The sequence below is a fragment of the Phasianus colchicus genome, chromosome 2 (assembly GCF_987193195.1).
Source record: "Phasianus colchicus chromosome 2, bPhaCol1.hap1.1, whole genome shotgun sequence".
NCBI lineage: Eukaryota > Metazoa > Chordata > Aves > Galliformes > Phasianidae > Phasianus > Phasianus colchicus.
In genome coordinates, this window is record NC_143437.1 from 65,952,547 (window position 1) to 65,974,389 (window position 21,843).

Below are 21,843 nucleotides of genomic sequence, written 5' to 3' on the forward strand. Positions count from 1 at the left end.
TCTACTTCCCCTGGATTTCTTTGTGCTTATCTTAGAGAAGAGGACAGGGAAGATCGAATAGACAGAATAGGAAAGTCATAAAGAAAGAGCAATGAACAGCTGTCTTAGAAGTTTATCAACATACATCTGCCATGTTCACTACTCCAAGTAGATGATTCCCTTGCTATTTAGAATAGACTTAACCCAAATTACTTTAAGTTTTCTCTTCTGCAGTGCTCGTATCTATTTCTTTGTCCACGGAGAGCACTGAGCTCACCCCTGCCTACTGTGATCTCTGAAGTATCAATTCCCAGCCTCCTCATGTAGGTCTCTTAGAAACCTTGTGCCCATCTCAAAACACCTTTGTTGGTTCTTCCCTGTTACAGTGCATAAATGCATGACAGCAGAGTTATTCTTCCTCTAAGGCACCGGTCAGATTGTTTCCTTTGAACATCCATCAGTTTAGAAGGGAATCCTACACAGACTTCACGTTCAGGTGCCTTATATCATCCTTCTAAGATTTTAGGGAACATGACTTTCGCTGCAACTCACTCAAATTCCTGTTTCTCAGGGACGTATCAGCCTTACTTAGAGATATTTTGGCAGTGTTGAAGAGGAGACAAGCTGCACTGGAGACACAGGAGAACTATTTGGACCACATGCAGTACACATGTTCACATACATTACGTACGGCTATGTTATTACATATAGCTCACATTTTCCCACTTCCTTCTCTTTAATACTGAAAATGTCTCTAACAATTCTGCTCTAGTTTCCTTCAATTTGATAGCATCTGAAATAAGCAACAGTCCCCGGCCTTTTTTTTTTTTTTTTGCTGGCTGGACAACACAGCAGTCAATGCTGTACCAGCTATGGCTGGAGTTTGACTTCCCTCTCTTCAGGCTCTCTTCTAACCCTCCCCAGCTACAACCATATTAGTGGAGGAAGGAAACCCATCACAGTCAAACCCAGAAAGCACTTGATGAAAACAAATAAGGTTGCTAAGGAACCATCCAGATAAAACTCAAACCCACAAAATCTGGGCAATAGAAAGAAGTTCACGTGCTGGCTGCAGACAGACACCGCTCATTCCCCTCAGTGCTCACTCTGTCATGTTGTACTTACACAGATTGAGGCTGTGATTACTGTGATACCTATGTGCGACTAATTCCCAAAAATGTGGGAAATCCAAGAGCCCAGCATATGGCATCACTCAGTATTTACCTGTCTCTCCTCCAACCTTTTTTAAAATCATACCATACAAAAAGAGCCAAGTAAAATGTAATGCAGTTAGAACTAATTGTATAAATGCATCATTACCTTTAATCAGAGCAACCTCATTAGCAATTGCAGTGAAGGTGCCAGCAGCACAGCTGTGCAACATAAGCACACAAACCATGGGGATGCAGAAGGCACCAATCCCTGCCCCTGCCTTCCTGCCAGCTCAGCTCAAGACAGCGTGGGCATGACTTCTCATCTGCAGCTCCACCTCCATTCTGCTGTGCAGGTACAGCCTTGGGAAGCACGCCTTGCCAGTGGGGAGCTTTTCCTCTAAATCAAACTCATCTCTACAACCCATAAATAAAGCTATCTCCAATGTACCACTGGAATGTAAGGAGATGATGAAAGAAGTGAACATAGCAGTTGTGCCTTGCACACACCACAGAGCCCTGCGGGCCACGTTTATGTGCTTTCAGACCTATAGAGCTCCAGATACAAGGGGCAATTGCGGGAGGCCCCTTTTGACAGCTGCCCTTTGAGCACAGCATGTTTTGTTCCCCACGCACACACCTATAGTGCAGCATCTGACAAGTTTCCTCACGCTTTAAAAGACTGTGAGAAAGAAGAACATGTAACTATAAAGTTGTTATATTTAGCCCTCATATCTCCTCTTACCTTGAGTCAAACCAGATACTCAAACCACAGCATTGCCTGCCATGCAGAGGTGCCATCTTACATGCTGTAGAACAGAGATCACATTTGCCACCTGTCTCATGGCTTAACTGTTGCTTTGCAGCAAGGCTGAAACTTCTCCAAAAGAAATGAGGTAAGCTCAGGATGAAGCCAAGCTAGCAACCATCTCCTTGCACACTAAGAAACTCACACTGCCCACTTTGCACCAAGACAGCACCACTTTGACTAATACAAAGTACTTAGTAGAAACTGAACAAATTTAAATCCCTGACTGCAACATAACTTGAAAACAATCTGTATTAAAAAACAGAGCCTAACAATGAAAAATACTTTTAGGGAAAACATTGAAGATGTATGCTTTTCTTAGCTAAATGGACCTCAAAAAGACCCCAAACTTTCAAAGCCCTTTCTTTGTTATGCTGCAAGTTTCATCAAACCAAATGCAGCAAGAACCGCATGGCATTTGCACAGCCAGAGTTACAGCTCAGCTCTTGCACAAGAACAGCAAAGCCGCCCAAGGGCTTCCATCCAGGAATGAGGAGACAAGTAAAAATAACAAACGATCTCCTTCTGATGTGACACTTCATCTGACGAAACTTTAAGAGAACTGAATGGAAAAGAAAGTATTGAAGAGCAAACTTGCAGCACTGTTGTGTTCATCGTATACGTAAAGTGCACATATTTATAATAATTATAGAATCCTCCCCAGCTCACAAGTATAAACTCTGGAGAGAAGCAGCTCACAAACACAGGTAAGAGGAGACTTGTAGAGGAGACCTGTACCTTTCATGGTTGCTTCACATAGTGTAAAATGAAGCATGGTAGAAATAGTTAAGATCAGCAAAAATACTAACTTACCTTTGCTTCTTCCACTCTGGGCACAAATCAAGCATCAAAGATTGAAATTCAAACTGTAAAGGTTTCATTTATGCCTAAAGCAAACATCAGGTACTTTGCTACCATGGCGATGAACACAGCAAAAACACCTTAATCACTTCTGATTCTGCACATGTTAAGGAGGGCTTGGTGCAACAGTTAAAAGTAATCTGGCATTTAGACACGTTATGAGTTCGTACTTTAGAAAATGGTTTGGAGTTTATTAAGTATTGCAATAGTGCATAAACCGAAATACATCAACAGTAAATGAATGCAGAAGTCATGTTGCATGTATTATGTGTACACACTATGCTGGTCCTGCAAAGAATTTATAAGATAGGTTGACTGATCAAGGTTTCCCAACATTATAACCATAAAACTGTTCGGGAAATGAGTCACCTGCTTAACTAGCACATGTTTGCTCATATCAAGAGAATAAATATTCAGCTCTGGAAAACTAAACAAGCTACATCTTGTGTTTTTTTTTTTTTCCCCCCTTCTAAATAAGCAGGTTCTAAGCTAAAGCTCAATAACTCAATGTTCCCTTTGAAATGACAAATCATAAAAGAAATTTTTGTTTTGTTTTTTAAATATAAAACTAAAGGTAAAGGCAGCTGAATCCTTTATGTTTGACACTTCTATATTACAATTCACATTAAAAAAATTAAGATACAAATAGTTCTCAAAGTTATTCCAGACTATCACACAGATTTTGTCTTTTTAGGACTAATACCACCATCTTCAACTGACTTCTCTGCTGGTCTCTTTTTTAACCCCTTCATTTTTCTTGTCTGCAGTTTACTAAGATCTTGTTTCTGCATGTGGATTCGACCATAAGTGGTACCAAACACATCATGGGAGATGTTCTTTTTCTTCTTAGGCTGTAAGGGAAGAACACCATTAGTATTTCTGAGCAGAGTGTGCCTGTAGCTGTGGTGAGAAGCCAGACATCTGCCTGTATCATCATCACCAGTAAACCACCAAATCAAGTGCCTGAAACCAAGGATGCATATGATCCCAAGGTATTTACCTTTAGGGCTTTGGGTTGTTTTAAAGATAGCTTATAAAGGTCATCTGAAGCTAAATGTGTTCTCCTCATAACCAAATCTAATGAAGGTCCTATATCTTCCAGTTCAATTCTTGGTATTTTACAGCCAGATTTCTTCAGAAGCACCCTAGAAGAGAAGAACAAAAACAACCAACATTGTCCGTTGTGATAAATATTTATCTGCCTTCCTAAAGGGCAGTTTCAATCTTGCAGTTGGGAAGATCATTACAAACAACTGCTACTGTTAATTCTATTATTGAGAAAGATGTCTATCAATAAGAATTTATAATTAACTTCCATCACAACACGAATACACTCAAAATATGATCTGTTTTGCTTGTTTTTTTTTTTTTTAAATGGGATTAGTACTCTCATTACAACTGTTAGAATTCAATTATACAACCCTAAAAAGCCACACCATTCCATAAATTCAAAATAGTGTCCTGTGTATTAATAAACAGGGGAAGAACATATACTACAGTTTATAGCAAAACGCTGCGAGCCCCAGGCTAGAAATTTGCTTTTCTTTTTGTGTTGTTCTGCTGTGTGTGTACCGTTTTATGTTTGTTGAAGAATGAGACTGTAGACAGCTTTTTTTGTTACAAGAGAAATCAAAGTCACACAGAGTACACACACTTTCAGCACTCATAGCCCACAAAAGAAAGGCCATGAACTGTGAGAGCAAATGCCAGTGCAGGAAGAAAGATTATCTCGTCCTGCATGTTCCTGTTTTCCCTTCTGTACCTCTGGTACAGCATACTGCCTGCTGTTCTTCAACAGAGTCCTAGAAATCAGCCTGACATCACACTAAGTCTCTATGAAGTCTGAAAAGGTACTTCAAATTCATCCCCAGGTCTAATTTGCAACATCTTACCAGTCCAACCATGAGAGAACAATCCTCCTAGCTAGAAGGAAGTGCTCAACAAGGAAGAAATGAATACATTCAGGTCTTAAGTGCTTTCCTTCTGCCACACAAGTTACTCTGAGTTAAGTGGAATACCTCTACACAGTACATGTTTTAAATGTAGTTCGTTACAGCTCCAGGCAGTTCAGTTACAGAATTACAAGCTAAAATTTGAAAAGCTTGACAAGTGTACCTAAAGAGCAAACACAGATAGAATACACACTCACTTGTAGCTTCTCATGTAAATTTTCCCATCAACAGCTGTGAAATGCAGAACATGTTCTAACCCAGCCAGACGAATGTTAGGCACAGTAGGACCTCTGAAGAAATCTGAAAAAATATTTAAAAATAAGTGTCCTATTTCTTGACTGAAAACAAAGCCAGGAAATAACTGTAACAAATTGGCTTATTTCATAATGGATCCAAATGATAGCAGCGATACAAACTCCTTGTCTCTGAAAATTCTCTTATGGCATCAAAAAGGGTCTTTGTTTGTGAAACCAAGTGCTTGTAGGAATCTCGAGAGGAACTCCTCCCAGAGACAATTCAGAAGCAATATACGTATATGGGATCTAAACCTAAGTGCCTGGACAAGAACAAATACCCTTTCAGAGCAGTAATTCTGTTTTAACATCCTGGTTAGGATAGCAGAATAGTCTATCCCTCTACATTTTTTAGCTACAAAGTCTTAAAACTAAATGCATCTTACTGTTTATGTTTAGGCCAACTCACATTCAGCTAAGGAGATCAGTGGAGAGAAGCCATTAATTCAGATGCGTTTTTAAGACAGCACTCAAGACTCTTAATCAGAATCAGATTTGGAAGAACATAAAGAAGTGATAAAGACTTGGACAAAACAGAACAAAACTATGCTGTTTAATCTTATCTACCTTCCCTCTCAGTGACTTGGGCAAGAAAGGTTTTGGTATGCAAATTCCTTCATGCCTCCCCCACAACAAAGCACTTATGTTCTTTGAGTAAGAGATATTTGTCATTACAATTAATGTTTCCTCTATTTAATAAGCAAAACACACCTATAAAAAATAAACACTAGAAATACTTGCTTAGTTTGCAAACAGAACACTGAAAGACAAGTTAAATACAAAATAAGCCATCTTCAGTCAGCATTTTACATGAGACCATGAAAAATACTGTGCAATCAGTGCCTGAAATAAGCACAGCAATCTGTCCAACAGATGCAAGGGGTGGAAAAAAGAATGTGACCTTGACTGAGGGAACAAGGTGTGCTAATAAACATAACAGGGCAATGCTGAAACATGGGAGAACTGCTAACAGATGCAAAACACATCAGTCTCTTCCTGTCTCATTTCAGGTTCCTCAGCTAGTTGCCTTTTCCTCCACTAGCTTTTTCAAGAGTATCAGCATTGGAATGGCATCCAAAACAAAGTCTTGCTGGCATGTATCAGTTGGAGTCTAGCCAGGAAATTTTCTTGGTCAGTTAAATACTCTCACTCCTCCTCTCCTGGGTTGAGTTTGTAGTTATGGAGAAAAAGTTGCAAATAAAATATTTTGTTCACTTTCTGCATGTACCTTTCCCTTTGACTCATGCTCTGTGGGTTCACAAGTGTACATTTACAGCACTTTTACTGGCAACACTTCTCTTTGCATTTTCCTGTGGCATCAGACATCCTTTTACCCACAGGACGATCTCTTCCAAACAAATGCAGGTGGTCAGGAATTTCTGTTTCCTGGCAGTGTTCAACAGCTGCAGAAATCTTACACTTCAGTACACCCAAAGAGCTGAAATTTTTAATGTTTTTTAATTTACATCTCTTGCTTTGGTTGGACTAGAATCTTGCTTTCTCCTCTCTTTCCAGTCCTAGTTCTTTCTCCCTGAACATGTTTCCAGAACTTCTAATTTACTTTTTCTTGCAGAGAGCTGCACAAACCTCTCCAATTTTCAGACAGTCCAAAAAATTAAGGAATTCTATTAGCCTATACACTTCTTATATCAGTTCATATCCAGAAGGTGGCAATACTGTAACCTTTGAAGCTATGATTAACATTAGAGGAGTTTAAACTCCATCCCAGACTTTTTTCCCAGCCATCCCCTTTCTTGACTAGATGGAACCCAAAATCCCTGAGATGGTCAAAAGTCTGTGTGAGGAAAGCAGTACAAAGAACAAGCCAATCTAAAACTGTAGTAGTCTCCAACAAATCAACAGTTTAAAAGTGTATAAGAAAGCCATGTAATGTCTAACCATTTTTAGGACCAAAGTGGTATGCAACAGCAAACTAGCCAGCAGGCAGCAATTTAAGGGAAGAAGTATTTCATAAATGCAAGCATAAGTAGCTATTAGAGTTTCATGAACTGCATTCCAAGAACTTACACTGAAAACGGATTCCTATCCTACTACCTTGCTAGACAATGAAAACAGAGAAAGAACACCATGTCTTCGCCATCCAGGCTTCTAAAAAAAAAATGCAGCTGCCATTTTTATCTTCTAAATAAATTCTTGCACTTCACATTTTAAGCTGGCTACAGTGTTTGCTTGACATGAAGACAGTAAATCACCCGTGGTTTTTAATTCTACAAAGAAACTGCTGTAAGATGAAACTCCTAACACACACAATCCCTCTTGGTAACACAAAAGCCAATGAAAGCTTGGTTGTTCACCAGCATCACACTGCTTGGGCTACAAGAAGTTGCTTGCTATCTAATATTCCCACTGGGATTTCAGCAGATCTAACACAGTAATGAACTACTTGCTGTTGTTAAAGGCATTTTTCTTTCTTAGAAATGAAGTCTGAGCTTAAAAGCACTATCTTGTGCAGGAACAGAATGAATCTGTTCTATCCAATCAGTTAAGAGCAGTCAAATTATCAGCCAAATTATTTTAATTGTTACTGATAGTTTCAAGTCTTCATTATGACTTAACCTTCCCCTTTATCTATTGTCTTGCATTTAGGTTCCTCACAGAAGTCAACAAAACATTAGGACCTGGAGTACTTGGAACACATTCAATGTATTTGAGTACAGTTGACAACAGAGAGTTAATACACACAAATTAATAGGAGAAATGACAGGCAAACATCAAAAAAAAAGAGGACAGGAAAGACTTGCCAGTTATTTGGCAACTATCTAATGATGCATGCTTTCTATTTAAAATATCAAGTTGCTTGATAATGGGGTAGATGAACACACCTGGATGCAAATGACCAACACTGTGCAGATGTTGGAACATACATCTTAGAAAACAAAGTGGGTACATCCTGCAATGTAAATACTTGTTTACAGTGACACAAATATGCATTATTTAAACTCTTTAATCTTCATGTTCAACGGTCACCCAACTTCAAAGGTCCATGAGCACAGTACTAGTCTTTCATATGCCCGAGGACCACTCAGCTGTATTGAAAGGATGGAAGTGTTCTCTTCTGCTCCCTTTTAGTCTCATTGTAGATGAAACATCTTGCTTTAAGGAATCAAAAGAGCAAGTGGGAAAAAAATCCTCTAAGGTCAAATTCTAAAGAGCAATGGTTCTGTCTGTTTCCCTAGAAAAAGGAGTCCAACCATTATTTACATGAAAGGAAGATTTTACAAAGATGCAAGATTATGAAACAATACAACCCAAGAATGGAACTGGAAGAACACGCCTGCTCTTCTCAGCCCAGTTTCACTTCTACTTAAGCTTACAGAAGCAATATACTGTTAAGAAAGCTATTATGAAGCATACAAAACCTACCACTCTAGCAATCCTTTTGTTTTTTTTCTTTGAAGTGTGAGGAGACACTGCACCATACAACCTGTAAGTCCTAGGAAGTTATCCTAGTTGTATTATTTTTTGTAGCTCCTCAGTTAAAGTCAGAAGTTAAAGCGTGCTTCTTTTAACTTCTGATGCTTCCAACCTTGAGGTAGAATAAAACACTTAAAGTGATTTCGTTCATTAAGATCTCAGCCTGCCTGGATGTTATGGCACAGCTATTATTTACAGCTAGTTTTTAATGCACGTATTCATTCCAAATACTCAGATCAATGGCACTTTTGTGAGAACTGGCCAAATTTCCAACAGAAAATGCTTTCATAAAAGAAACACAGGCTCAATTATATCAACATTTTCTGTACACAAAAACATCCCACTTAATGAAATTAATCCACTGATTCAAAATTAGATATTCATTTTGTCAGGAAAGTAATGTAGCAGTGTAATTACAAGGTAAATACTTTTTTGAAAAATGCCAAAATTCCCCACGCAATCAACAGTGTGAATACTAGTGAGCATACATTTTCAACTTTGGGGTCTTTTAGGCTAGTGTTCTTCATCAGTCATGATGATTACTTAACTCTAATTTCATGCCACGTGAAATTTACAAGTGCCTCCCCTCCTGGTTTCCTTCTGTGTCAAACAGGAGCAAACAGTTACTGACAAGCCATCGTTTCCCAATACATCACATTGCCACAGATTTATGAGATCCCACTGCTCCAATAATAATACACTGACCAATAAGAAGGCTCTTCAGTCTCCTGTATTCTTCATTTAAATCAAACGCGTCACCAGCAAATATCAACATAGGTTTTGTTCCTTCAGGACATTTGTTGTTCTGTGGGATAAGAATTTTAAAACAACAAAAATTCAGACTGTATTAGGGAACTTATTATTGTATTAATGGCTGGTTATACATTCAACACTGAATGAAAAATGTAATCTCTAGTAATCTGTAATCTCTAGACAGAACAGATGCTTCTTTTCTTGCAATATGCATATGGAAAGATGTGTTTCTAAACAAATGAATTGTATTACCAGCTTTTAAAAACATTCTTTACTATAAAACATGCAAAATAACCCCTTGCAGTGAAAACAAATGTTAATTTGACCACAACTATGAACAAAAAAAACTAAAGGTTTACAGATTTGCTGTACTTTGACACTGGAGAGTACATGAAAAAAGCCAAAAGAATAGTCAACCACCAAATTCTAATTTTGACCAACATACACAATCACTTGACTATAACTTCCCCACCATAAACACTACAAACAATCTGACTTCAAGGGAAAGGTTCACATTTTAAAAAGTGAAATTTTTTCGCTATACATCTGGACAGCCCTGCAACAAACTAGTGAAAGCAAGGGCCATAACCTTTCCTTATTTTTGCAGCATTTGAAGTATTTGGTACAATTTTGATAAATTGTCCACCTTCAAGACATCTTCACACCAACACAGTTGGCTGTGTTGATGAAAATAATTCAGCTGGAGAATAACCTCTCCCCTCTGCCACTGGTTCATCATCTATTACATTAATTCTTCAAAAGGATTAGCTGCATAGCACTAAAAATGTAACTGGGGTGGGAAAGTTGTAAGCACTGCTATCCAGAGCAGTATTTGTTGGCGACTGAATCATCATCTGATTTTTAATGTGATTGAGGCTTAAAAAATGCTGATTTATACAGAAACCTCCCATGAACAGAATCTGAGTAAAGAATTGTATACATGCAACTAATTAAAAATAAAAAAATGGGAATAAAACAAGTCTGAAAAAAAGAATTTGTAAATAAAGTTGTAGGAAGCTAACAGCAAGCTTGACATATGCAAACCAAAGAAAAAGAAGCACATAAAAGTAACACTGTATGGAAATACAAACTAGCAATACTCAAGTACAGTGTGATCTTAAAAAAAGCTTCTGGTCTTTAAGATGCAGAAAATGTGAATGCACCGACAAAACCCACCAGTAGATGTCACTGAAAGTCTGTATCAACTCCTTACCTTGATGTCTTTCAGGGATACAAAGTTCTCAATGCCTAGCTCAATCATGTCCAGCACATGGTAATCAAACATGCGACCTGCAAAAGAAAAGGAAAACCACACCAAATAGAAGACAACACTTAAATATCTATTGAAAGCTAGACTTTCTATCCAAATAGCAACCCAAGACAGACGCATTACCTACTATCAGGTTATTGGGTCGCTTCTTGTTATGAGAGCCAAACAGAAACAAAGAACAATCTGATTTCTTGGAAAAGAATTCCTACAATTGGGAAAGAGAAAAAATGATAAATCATGAGTTTCACTTTGTAAGCATTTAAAATATTTGGTATACAATCTGCTTCTAAAAACTGCATTTATCAGAAAAGCACCAGTGTTTCTATACCCACACCTAGCAGCTGTGAAGCAGAAGATCCTGCCGCATCTCCTCCCAGCAACAGCAGCAGTTAAAAGGCTCATAAGAACACTCTGCCCTGCCTGCAGCTCTTCATTTCTGGGAGGTCAGAAAAGACACCTCCCTGCCTGGGTGAACTGCATTCACAAATCACACTTTAGCACCGAGCTCTGTCTCCAGGTCCCAGAAAAGTACTGACTGAAGACAGATGAAGAACAGACTTCCAGGGGACTCCCCTTGAAACTTGTGCACACAGCTCTTCATTACCTCACTTTGACACCTGTAAATATTTTTAACAGCTGCATGGTATTTCATTAAAGAGATGCAACAAAATCAAAGGCCTAAAATGTGTCCCATTTATACTGTAACATCTCATACACCACTAAATTGACTTTTAAAAAGTATGTAGGTAATCAAGTTCAAAATAAAAAAAAACCTTGATTTTCTGTATCTCTCTGATTGTTCACTGACACACTTATTGATGACCAGCTCTGTTGTATATTTTAGGGTATGAGAATGCAAGTTTCCTGTAGGACCAGAAGCATCAGAATGTTTTTAGCTGCCATGTTTTCCTAGAATTAATATAGCTAGTTTCTATATGGTTGTGAGCTAAATCATCCAGCTATGTGCCTGTAATTTTCAGTTAATAACGTTGCACATTTTTCCTGCTGCCTGCAGTTTCGTGTTCCACTAAGAAAAAAAGCTTTTGCCTGGCACATCTACATGATTTTTTTATTTCATACACACATTTACTTACTACTGTAGCCCCCAACTCCCAACTTCAGTGTGCATTTTCAGTGACTTGTTTTAACAACTGCCCCGCATGCTGGAATGCTGATCCTTATTTCCTATACATGAGCCAGCTGTAACACAGGGCAAACTATTGAATCAAGTTGTTTGGTTCCCATTGATCATATTTTGAGATAACTCATTTCTGTCTTTAATGCAGAACCACAACCATACATCACCACCATTCCTGTTTTGTTGAATATACTGATTTTATGATAGATGTTTCAGCAATTCAAGTGAACTGCTAAGAAACCAAAATAAAACTCTTCATTCTTCCTTTTGCATTGAGCACTGTTACTTATAATAGTGTTACGCATTCCTAATTTTGCCTGTCAGTTTAGAAAAACAAGTAGTTAAGGTAAAAACAACATCCTCACATTAGGATTGCAGATAGAAGAATAAAATGCCTGCTGATACCATAAATCTAGATGCAATTCTACCTTCAGCTTACACAGACTCATTATAGACTTGTTTTTCATCAAACTTCTGATAGTCTAACAGAAAATCACCCTCCAGTAACATTTGTGATTTCACAGCTGCAAGATCTCATAAGAAAAGATATGGTCTATACTTACCAATGATGTCTGGTCCTCAAAAGGCCTGGTAATATTTTTCCTGACAGGAAGTGAGGAAGGGGTTGGGGGTGGAGATAAAAAAAAAAAGTTGTAAAATCTGAGATAAGCAATTCAGTTCTTTTTCTGATAACATTAAGATTCTGGATTCTGCTGCAAACTGCAGCACAAAAAGTTCAGTTTTAGTTCAAAATGTAGGCTATATTTATACTGCCAGGTGTTCTTCAGTGCTGCCACTGCCATTTTAAGTAAACTTTTCCAAGATTCTGGTCTCTTGGAGCCCAACATTCATTATAAGCAGCCTACCTACCTGACACAGAACCTTGCTAGCTGTTTACACAGATCAGAACTGTGGAAGCCAATTGTCCAAGTCTGTTGAATCCTGCTCTGTTAACGTCTGCCACAGAACTGCATCAACAATGGCTCTACATCAACACTGACCACGTCCTGTTGGTTTCCAGTCTACTTAAAGCTTAAGATGAGTCTCAACCACCTTCTGTAACCCCTTGCGTTGTTCAAGCCCCCATGCTAACCAGGATCTCTGTTCATGCTTAGAAATTAACAAATGCTGCATTGTACATGGCCACTTACTTTTTATACATCACTGCAAAAGGCTTCTTCAGAGCATACTGCAAGAGACAAAGTTAAATGTGTTACATCAAACACATCTAAATGCACAGCACTGCTTTTCCTTAAACTCTGCAACTTATAGGAGCACAATAAATAGTATAATTGTTTGTGCAAACCAATCTAGAAAATAAGTCACCTCTAGAAGCCTGCTCACAATAAAACCCTTCACTGTGGCAATGCTGACTATGTAATTCTAGAAAGTAAAAAACAAACTAAGAAATCAAAGCCATGTTATATGAGCCTATTTGCCTGAGGGGGGAAAAAAAAAACACCAAAAACCAAAAAACAGTGAATGAACAGCCATCTGAATATTGTCAGCAGAAGATAGCAATGAAATGACAAAGTGTAGTGAGAAAACAGCACAAGAACAGCTACTACGTGTAACTACATTTTCAGGTACTGAGACAGGACGGGCAAGTTTATGTTTTGGGAGAGGCTGAACACTTGGCATCAATACACACAAGCAGCCTATGAGACTTGGATGGGCTTTCAGCTGCATGGCCCAGCCCCAACCCTGCACCTCACCCTCTTGTTTTCAAATGTGCTTGCAACACTTCTCCTTGTAGAAAGTGATACAAGGTCCAGTATATCTTTACATATAGAAAAAAAAAATAATGAGAATAACTCAAGATTTCTGTCAAGGAGAAAGGAAAATAAATACATATCACTGGATGGGTAGGTGATGACTTACAATGTCTTTAAGCACTTCAGTCACCGTTGAGTTTGCATTTCCTCCTTTTATGAGCATAGCATTTTTCGTGTTTTCTGTAAGTTTGGGCTCTCTCTTCTCAAGAAACCTTTTCGCTCTCTTGGTTTTGGGCTTTCTGCAACAACAAATGCACAGCTAAAAACACACCTACTTAAGAGGAGCAGCGCTACACGAGGCGCACGGAGCTCATACAAATGAAAAACGCCGCGGCTGAAGCAAGACGCCAGCCTTCCTCCTCTGCCCGCTAGGTCCCCCCGTCCCACCCTCACTCCCGCAGCCCGAACGCCGCACTCCACCCCACTCACACCACCCGCTCCAGCGCGTCCATGGCAGCCCCACGCGCAGCTTCCGGTGCGTCACATCCGGCATTCAGGGCGGAGCGAGGAGCCGGGCCGCCGCAGTACGCATGCGCGGAGAGTACGACCAAAGCACGTGACGCAACCCGAGCCGCAACGTTTCCGTGGCGGGTGGAAGGTCTCGCTTTGAAACTGGGGGCCACGCCGGAGTCACGTGGCTCAGCTTGCGAACGGCTGAGCGGCGTTAGGGACCTTCGGCCCGGCAGGTGTCAGTTCTGTCGCTGCAGTGTGTGGGCAGAGCAGCCCAGCTGAGCACGACACAAGGGGAAGCCACAGCTGAAAGCATCGGGGCATCCCGTTTAAACCATGATTTTTTTTTTTCCAAGATATACAACACATCCGTATTTTTCAAAGGTAGGTTTTTATTTCTTCAGTTTTGAGGTAGAGATGCACACATTTCCAATCAGCGTCAGAAAACAAATAAAAACACTAAACAGCATCAAAAACGAATTCAAAAACCACTAAACATCTCCCCTGCACAATCCAAACACGAAAGGAATGCATAAGAACACAACGCCAGCTTTTCCCTCTACAAACTGCTCAGGTAAAATAAAAAACGTGTCATTGGCCCATTAATTCAATGAAGAGATTCTGAAGAGACAAGAACTGGTATCAGGGAGGTGCAGCATCATCTAAGGCAGCGCTTCCAGAAGGAGAATCCTCTGCCTCAGAAGCAGAGCTGTCAGGCAGAGGGACAGAAGCAGCATCTGCTTCCAAGCCATGCGGCTTCTGCAGATCACAGTTCATGTCAGAATTTCCTCTGTCGCTCAGCTCCCTCTCTGCCTCCTCAGTTAATTTATCTCGAGCCTGAGCTGACTCCTCAGAATCTTCCTGTTCGTGCAGAAAGCTACAAATCGTATTCGGCCTGCTGTAGGAAAAGTCTCTGTCCTTGATCTGTAACCACTCCACACCACCTGATGCAAAGAAGGAAAATCAGCATTAATGAGAAAAGGAGTTAAACCAGGAAAAAAAAAATTCATCCATTCACAGATTATCAATGCTGAGCCAAGCTAACTTTTAAGTAAAAGAACCATTTAGGATATAAAGACATCTTTCAAAAATTCGGATCAATGTTAGTTTCTGCACTGTCTCTCCTTGAATTGATACCATTCATTTTCCTCAAGAAGTAGGGCTATGAATAATAGAAAGGTCTATTTAAAATCAAGTGAAACTTAGTTGTTAAAAAATTAACAACATGTAGACTAAACCCACTAGACATACAAACTTACAAGACATGTTATATAGCAACAGGTTTTTAGCTGTTTTCAGTCAAGAAAAAAAATGGGTGCTTGAATAACTCTGTGTAGTTCATTGAAGTCATCAGCTCAGCATCTAGAGAGCAGTCCCAAGGAAGGTAATTAAGAGAGTAGTGAAAAACAGGAATGTCATAACGATGAGATAGAAAAATATGCTATACTGATAACACAAGTTAAAAATGCAATGAAGTGAATATGTTCACATCAATCTGAGAACATCTAGTGTTGCAACAAAGAATGAAATCAGAGAGAGCGTATGAAGGTGTCATCTCCTGAACTCAAGTGTATCAAGCTCTTGGCTATATATAAAATATATATACATCCATATTTATATATAATATATATATATTATATATATCCAACAGACTCCAAGTGGAACTGGAATTCCTCTCCCACTTCAATAAACTTTTAGGTAGAACATAATGCCAAGTCACAAGATGTTTTAATTACTTTGTATACACAAGATTAAGCTTCTGTCAGAGTACAGAAAGAGTATTTGGCAGCAAGTATCATTGCTTCCTGTGGAAAAAAAAAAAAAGGGCCTTCTTATAAAGCAACACATTCTCTAGTTTATGGCACTTTAAAGTTAATAGTTTTTGTTAGTATTACATAGTTACATAAAGAGGAGAAATGCATGATGTTGGTAAGACTGCTGACTTGTGGTTCCATTCTAGATAACATTTAACATTATACATCCTACAAGCAACATCTTGCCATCTACCCACATTTAATACTTAACAGCTACATATTCTTAAAATGAGAGAGAAGAGGTAGCTAAAAGCAATAGGATGTTGTTAATGAACATTACTACTACATGTAGGGGGGACACCCAGTATGTGAATACTGCACAGACTTTGGTATTAAAAAAAATAACACTGAAATAAAGCAAACGTATAAGCAGAGTCCTGCCTACAGAATGAAAAAAAAAATAAAAAGGGTATGGTCTGCTAGGTATATGCCTATAAGTAAGTTAAGTTCAATTAACTATATATTACATAAGAACAATTTAGTATATAAAAGATGGAACTTCTTACCAAGGACATTATAGATTTCCTAATTTTACATAGATTCAAAAAACAATAAGGTGACAGAAATAAAAATCAATGATGAACTATTAAATATAAAAGTATTGCCTCAGATTTCAGAACAAGTGCCAAAACTTTTAGATGACAGACAAGCATACCAGGGAATATCAGCATATATTTGACCAGTGCTTACATCCTTCTGCAGGAATCTCCTACTGGCATACTGCAGGCAACTCTGAGCAAAAGGAATCTGCGTTGGTTGGTTTTTTTTGTTTGTTTGTTTTTTAAAGTATATATTTGTTGCCTAAAGAAGGAAGCTCCACTAATTTCTGCATTCTTGAATCAAACACTCAACACAAAGCTGTCACTCATAGTATAACCCATCAATGACCCTAAGCATTGGAGCAGGGGCACTGACCAATGCTCTCTTCTCCTTCCTTCTTCTCCGTCAAAAGCGTCCGTGTCATGTTCAACTTCTTCATCGTATGGCACTTGTACTTCAACTGTAGTTTTTGGTTGCCTTCAGCATCTACTATGAAGACAGGAGGAAAAACAATACCCAAAAGACAATCATTATAGTGAATTCCACTATCGGCTGAAACAAGACTAAGATTATTGGAATGGGTCCAGAGGAGGGCGCTAAGATGATTCTGGAGCAGCTCTCCTATGAGGAAATGTTGAGGGAACTGGGCTTGTTTAGCTTGGAGAAGAGAAGGCTCCTCATTGTGGCCTTCCGGTACTTGAAGGGAGCATATAAATAGGAAGAGGAATGGCTGTTTACAAGGGTGGATAGTGATAGGACAAAGGGGAATGGTCTTAAACTGAGACAGGGGAGGTTTAGGTTAGATATTAGGAGGAAGTTTTTCACACACAGGGTGGTGACGCACTGGCACAGGTTGCCCAAGGAGGCTGTGGATGCCCCATTCCTGGAGGCTTTCAAGGCCAGGCTGGATGTGGCTCTGGGCAGTGGTGGTCTGGTGGTTGGTGACCCTGCACATAGCAAGGGGTTGAAACTAGATGATCATTGTGGTCCTTTTCAACCCAGACCATTCTGAATCTCACAGGCTTTAATAATAAACAGGACATCAAATTGTTACCATTACCATGCTCTGTGTTTTCCTCAAAAAACACACATGTTCCCAGGGCATCTAAAGAAAACAAAGTGAAATAGCCTTAGACACTAATTTCTATTGGCCATAGATACTGCATTCACTGTCACAACTCTGGAAATGCTTATTTTCAGCCCCACCCAAAGGCCCAGCCCTCGTTAACCACTTGCCAACTCAGAAACAGATAGCAGCATCACTATTACTGAATGTACAGTAGTGGGTTTCAGATCATTTTCTTCCCAGTTATGTCACCACACGGCAAATAGGAGCCACAGTTTGCACAGCACGTCAGTCCTGCTTATATAGGAGACTGCAAGCACTTACTCCAGGACATCTTATACCCCATATTTTTTCCCTTCAGAAATAACAGGTGGTACACTCCAGAATCAAGTCCAGGCATATTTTCCAGTAAATAAATATGGATGTGTGGCAAATTTAGATGGTGTTGCTCTCTATTATTATACAGACACCATCAAGATCTTCAGTTCTTCATTGTCTCATACTCTCCTCTAGCAGTGATAAACAAAACTAATGTTAAGAAAGTTCTTTGGGTAATGTGAAAAAGGAAAGATTCTTTTATTTTTCCTACCTTCATAATCTCCTGCAAAGACATATCTGTCCACTTGCAAAATGGGTCTCTCTGTCTCTATTCCCTACAAAGAAACAGAAAAAAGAAGTACATGTTAAGAGTCCACTTCTTAACGTACAACCAGAGTGTGTTGAGCACAACACAATGCAGAATCTGTAGCTTTAGTAAATCTTGTAAGTTTTCCAATTATATGACATCAACAGTCTCAAGGAACGCTCATGTTGTGAATGAGACCAGGTAGACTGGGTATGAGAAGTATATCATGCAGATACTTAAACTATCCTAACAGCACTGCAAGAGAATTTCAAAGCTCAATATTTATAAGCACCCCATTGACACTGTTGAAAAGCATACACTCATTCAATGACCAATAATCAAACATCACTGTAATGCATTTCAAGAGAATTAGGTCAGACCCAAGAAGCCAGTGTGCTTATGAAATGGATAATTTATGAATTTGGACTGCATTTCCTTTTTCAAGATTTTCAGAACTGACTCTACCACCTCACACAGTCTGACCAATTGCACACTCTGAATGTTTGCTTCCATCTTTGTGGCTGGCAATGTATAATATAAAGGTCTGGTTATCCTTTACATTCACAGTAACAGAACTAGCCAGACAACACCTGCAAGAACACAGTGCAATGCAGGAACACGCAGCCTGTGCTGCGTCCAAGTTATTTAAAGAAATGTACTTCACGTTTATTTAAGTGTGCTAAGATACACGATTTTAAAAACTCAACTAAGATCTTAAAAACAGAAGGGATAATAAAAATGTATACATACTTCACAGAACGAAAGGCCTGGGTTGAAAGGAACCACAACGATCACCTAGTTTCAACCCCCCTGCTATGTGCAGGGTCACCAACCACTAGCCCAAGCTGCCCAGAGCCACATCCAGCCTGGCCTTGAATGCCTCCAAGGATGGGGCATCCACAGCCTCCTTGGGCAACCTGTTCCAGTGTGAAATATACTTCTGAAAGTATTTCCTAATTTCAGGAACAACATGCTACTTCCGATAGAATGACCACAACCCACAGCCAAGTGTAGCCAAGAAAAGTCATGCAACTCTCTACCAAAGATTTTATCTACATTTCATTGACTTCAAGGCATTTGGAAACAGCCCTGCTCTGCTGTTGACATGTGTACTCACTTACCCCTTTCCTATTGTGCTGTAATCACTCACCAAAATCTTGCATTTGTTTTCGCATTTTTCTAAGAAGTCTGAATCAATAATTCCCGAGAGCTCCACCATCACCAGCTGCTCCTGTAAGATAAGTTATAACATGCACCTATTACTAATGAAATAGTAATAGGTGAACTCTAGAAAAAAACACAGAGACACAGACATTCAGCATTAGCAGACCCTAGAACAGCTTATTCTGCATCTGGCCCACAGGAAACGGCAGACATGAGAACACCCAGGGGAATGCTGCTCCCCACCCTCCATCAGACACCTGCTTTACACCTGGCCTGCCTGATCTTCTTCCTAGCTAGGAAGAGAGATCATTCTTCACCCCTGAAAAGCCATTTACTTTGGAAAAATGAGAATCAACGTGGGGAAAGTGCTGCGAGCCATAACAATGTGACCGGTTATGCATTTCAAAACACATTTTCCAGACGTTAAGTATCTACCTAAGGTAAGGCATACCAGAACGAGAGGTTAAATTAAGCAAACACCGCTTGATACGGCTGCTTTAAGAGGGGCAAGAAGACGCCTAGTGCTGGAAAAGCGCTTTCCACTAACACTGTTTTCCAAAAAACTTAACCGAGAACAGCCACAGGGACATAACTTTCAGAACGCGGCCGCTGCGCAGGCAGCGACCCACCGCACGCAGCCGACACGCGGTCGCCCCGCGCCCGACCCACGGCCGGCCCAGCAGCCACGTCACCCCGGCCCTCCTCACCCGGCCCCGCGGCCCTTCCCAGCGGCGGCGGCGCACACCGGCGAGACACGCCCCAAGGGGGCGCCCCTTCCCCTAACGCTGCCCGAGAAACGGAGGAGCCCAATAGAACACGCAAACCGACCTCCACTTCGTCCTCGTCTTCCCTCTCGCCCCCTTCCACGCCCTCCACCGCCGCCATGTCGCCGGCCGCTCCCCCGCCGCCTCGCCTCAGCGCACACCACGTGGGCGCGGCGCCGCCATCTTAGAGGGGTCCCGGCCCCGCCCCTGTCCGTGCTCCCAGCAGGAGGCGGCCGTGAGGCGCTTTGTCGCTGCGCTGTCGTTACGCTTGCCGTGCCTCTGGCTCGTGCCGAGGGTGCCTTCCTACTCGCTGTGCCATCGTCGTTAATTAAAATGTTAAATACCTGTGATAATAATAAAAGCTGGTGCTGAGGGAACTCGCGGCAGCCTCTGCTTAAGCTCTGCCTTAAGGAGGAGGACATAAATGTCAGTGCGGCGCCCTGTCTTTTCTCCTAGAAAAAGCCCTGAACGTACAAGTCAGTTCAGCAGTTATTCTTAGGGAAGCCAGCATTCGGCTTCATTTATTTAGTTTGGTCAAGCCTGGTTGTTTAATTATCCCTTTCATAGGACGAGATTTGGAATGTTATCTGAGGCTGCAGGAAGAATGACCGACAAAGTGAGGCCGGTTGTGCCCACGGAGAGGGACGCTAAGCGCGTCAGCCGGGCAGGGCACGTGCTCTGACTGCGGGGCTGCAGAGCAGCTGCTGGGTGTATTAGAAGAGTTAAGTGTCGAAACTGTGTTGGTTTGTGTAGGTTGCTGTGCTTAAGGATTCTGGGAAATAAGAAAAATAAGCTTTCTTCTCTGTGCTGCTGGGACATTAAGCGACTTTCACAAACCACAATCCGCCCCAAACGAGAAGGTAAATGTGGTCGGCCCGTGTAAATCACCGACTGGCACGGGCTGCTTATGAGGCAGCACATCGTTTTGCTTTTGTGCCAGCCTCAGCACTGTGCGGCATCCGGGGTCATTTCAGCCGTCTCTCTGCTGTCAGGGTGTGCGGCAGTGCGATGGGAAATTGTTGGTGCGTTAGTGCCACGTGTATTTTAGAGAAGGCTGCAGCTCGTTGCCAGCCTAAACTCGCCACACGCATTCGTGATTTGGCTTGGTCTGTCATATCCCAGCAAGTGCACTTCAACAATTTCTCTCTTAAAGGAGTTAGATGAAGGTGTTGCCGGAAGGATCCTCGGAGTCTGCTAGGGAGATTGAGCTGCTTGATGAGATAAAGCCAGAAACGTGTGTGTTTGACGATCCAGCTTTTGTGTTTCTAAGACCTCAGCTAACAATCCTGACAGTGCTTGGGAGGCTTGATGTGCACAAGCCGCAAGAATTACGTACTGAGATGGTATATAGGTCAGATTGAGTCAATGACTACAAAGCATTAAAGTAAATAATCATGTTTGAGATCTGCAACCTCACTGGTTTCTGTGGGTTTACTCGCAATTTAAGCATGTCAGTGCGTATTTTAGTTTTGGCCCTCTACGTATGCAAAATTTTAGTGTGGAAGTTCTTAAATTAGAGATCTGAACTTCCTGTTTTAGCAAATGAACATTACTGCAGTTATGTTACACTACAGGAAGTCAGAAAATGTTCACTGAAATACTTAATGAATATGTTCTGGCTTTCTGCTTTCCCTTGTTTTCCCATTTTCTTTTGATTTTTATCTTCATGCTTGAAATTCCTTCTCAACCCCTTTGCAGAAGGCAATCACTCTTTTTCTCCATTCCCTGCTTAACATTCAGGTTTATTGTGAGGCCTTAGCTGAGTCTGAGTAAAAGGTTAAATAATTTCTAAAAACACTGAGAGAGTCTTCGTTGAGGTTTTAAGTTTTGTCTGTTTAGACTATGCGAACCTGTCAAAGAACTTGTGTGTTTTGTAGTGAAAAGAATACAGAATTTAGTATTTTAAAATGGTAATAGATGATATTACATGTACATCACACACCTATATATACATGCGTAGGTATGTATGTGTACACACACACAGTCTGCGTGTCTGTACTATTTG

At 40.4% G+C, this 21,843-nt stretch overlaps 2 protein-coding genes across 6 annotated transcripts; both read right to left on the reverse strand.

The window, feature by feature from the left end:
- Positions 1-2,955: 2,955 nt before the first annotated feature.
- On the reverse strand, positions 2,956-13,985 carry RPF2 (ribosome production factor 2 homolog). 2 transcript variants are annotated; one of them, XM_031610887.2, is made up of 10 exons: positions 13,845-13,985; positions 13,522-13,654; positions 12,792-12,829; positions 12,204-12,243; positions 10,626-10,707; positions 10,446-10,522; positions 9,185-9,284; positions 4,949-5,051; positions 3,800-3,944; positions 2,956-3,650 (listed from the first exon to the last, which is right to left on the reverse strand). In XM_031610887.2, the coding sequence occupies exons 1-10, from the start codon at positions 13,865-13,867 to the stop codon at positions 3,471-3,473; spliced, it is 921 nt and encodes a 306-aa protein (XP_031466747.1). In that variant the 5' UTR covers positions 13,868-13,985; the 3' UTR covers positions 2,956-3,470. The 2 variants fall into 2 exon arrangements, with proteins under 2 accessions (XP_031466747.1, XP_089992011.1); XM_090135885.1 differs by having other exon boundaries at positions 13,522-13,650; positions 13,845-13,944.
- Positions 13,986-14,078: 93 nt separating this feature from the next.
- GTF3C6 (general transcription factor IIIC subunit 6) lies at positions 14,079-20,502 on the reverse strand. 4 transcript variants are annotated; one of them, XM_031610888.2, is made up of 6 exons: positions 19,903-20,502; positions 19,061-19,141; positions 17,875-17,938; positions 17,280-17,324; positions 16,595-16,708; positions 14,079-14,809 (listed from the first exon to the last, which is right to left on the reverse strand). In XM_031610888.2, the coding sequence occupies exons 1-6, from the start codon at positions 19,957-19,959 to the stop codon at positions 14,508-14,510; spliced, it is 663 nt and encodes a 220-aa protein (XP_031466748.2). In that variant the 5' UTR covers positions 19,960-20,502; the 3' UTR covers positions 14,079-14,507. The 4 variants fall into 4 exon arrangements, with proteins under 4 accessions (XP_031466748.2, XP_031466749.2, XP_031466752.2 ...); XM_031610889.2 differs by having other exon boundaries at positions 16,595-16,705; positions 19,903-20,310; XM_031610892.2 differs by lacking the exon at positions 19,903-20,502 and adding an exon at positions 19,782-19,896.
- Between the last annotated feature and the right edge of the window lie 1,341 nt (positions 20,503-21,843).

Bases quoted from the DNA above. Each gene is read 5' to 3' on its own strand.
- GTF3C6 (XM_031610888.2), bottom strand. From the start codon at position 19,959: ATGGCGGCGGTGGAGGGCGTGGAAGGGGGCGAGAGGGAAGACGAGGAC. The intron at 16,709-17,279 runs GTAATGGTAACA...CTGTCTTCATAG, and splicing joins TGAGGAAAACACAGAGCATG to TAGATGCTGAAGGCAACCAA. The intron at 14,810-16,594 runs GTCAGTGCCCCT...TCTTTGCATCAG, and splicing joins GGAAGGAGAAGAGAGCATTG to GTGGTGTGGAGTGGTTACAG.
- RPF2 (XM_031610887.2), bottom strand. From the start codon at position 13,867: ATGGACGCGCTGGAGCGGGTGGT. The intron at 5,052-9,184 runs GTCAGTGTATTA...ATATTTTTTCAG, and splicing joins ACTGAAGAGCCTTCTTATTG to ATTTCTTCAGAGGTCCTACT. The intron at 3,945-4,948 runs GTGAGTGTGTAT...CTTCTCTTCTAG, and splicing joins ATTTACATGAGAAGCTACAA to GGTGCTTCTGAAGAAATCTG.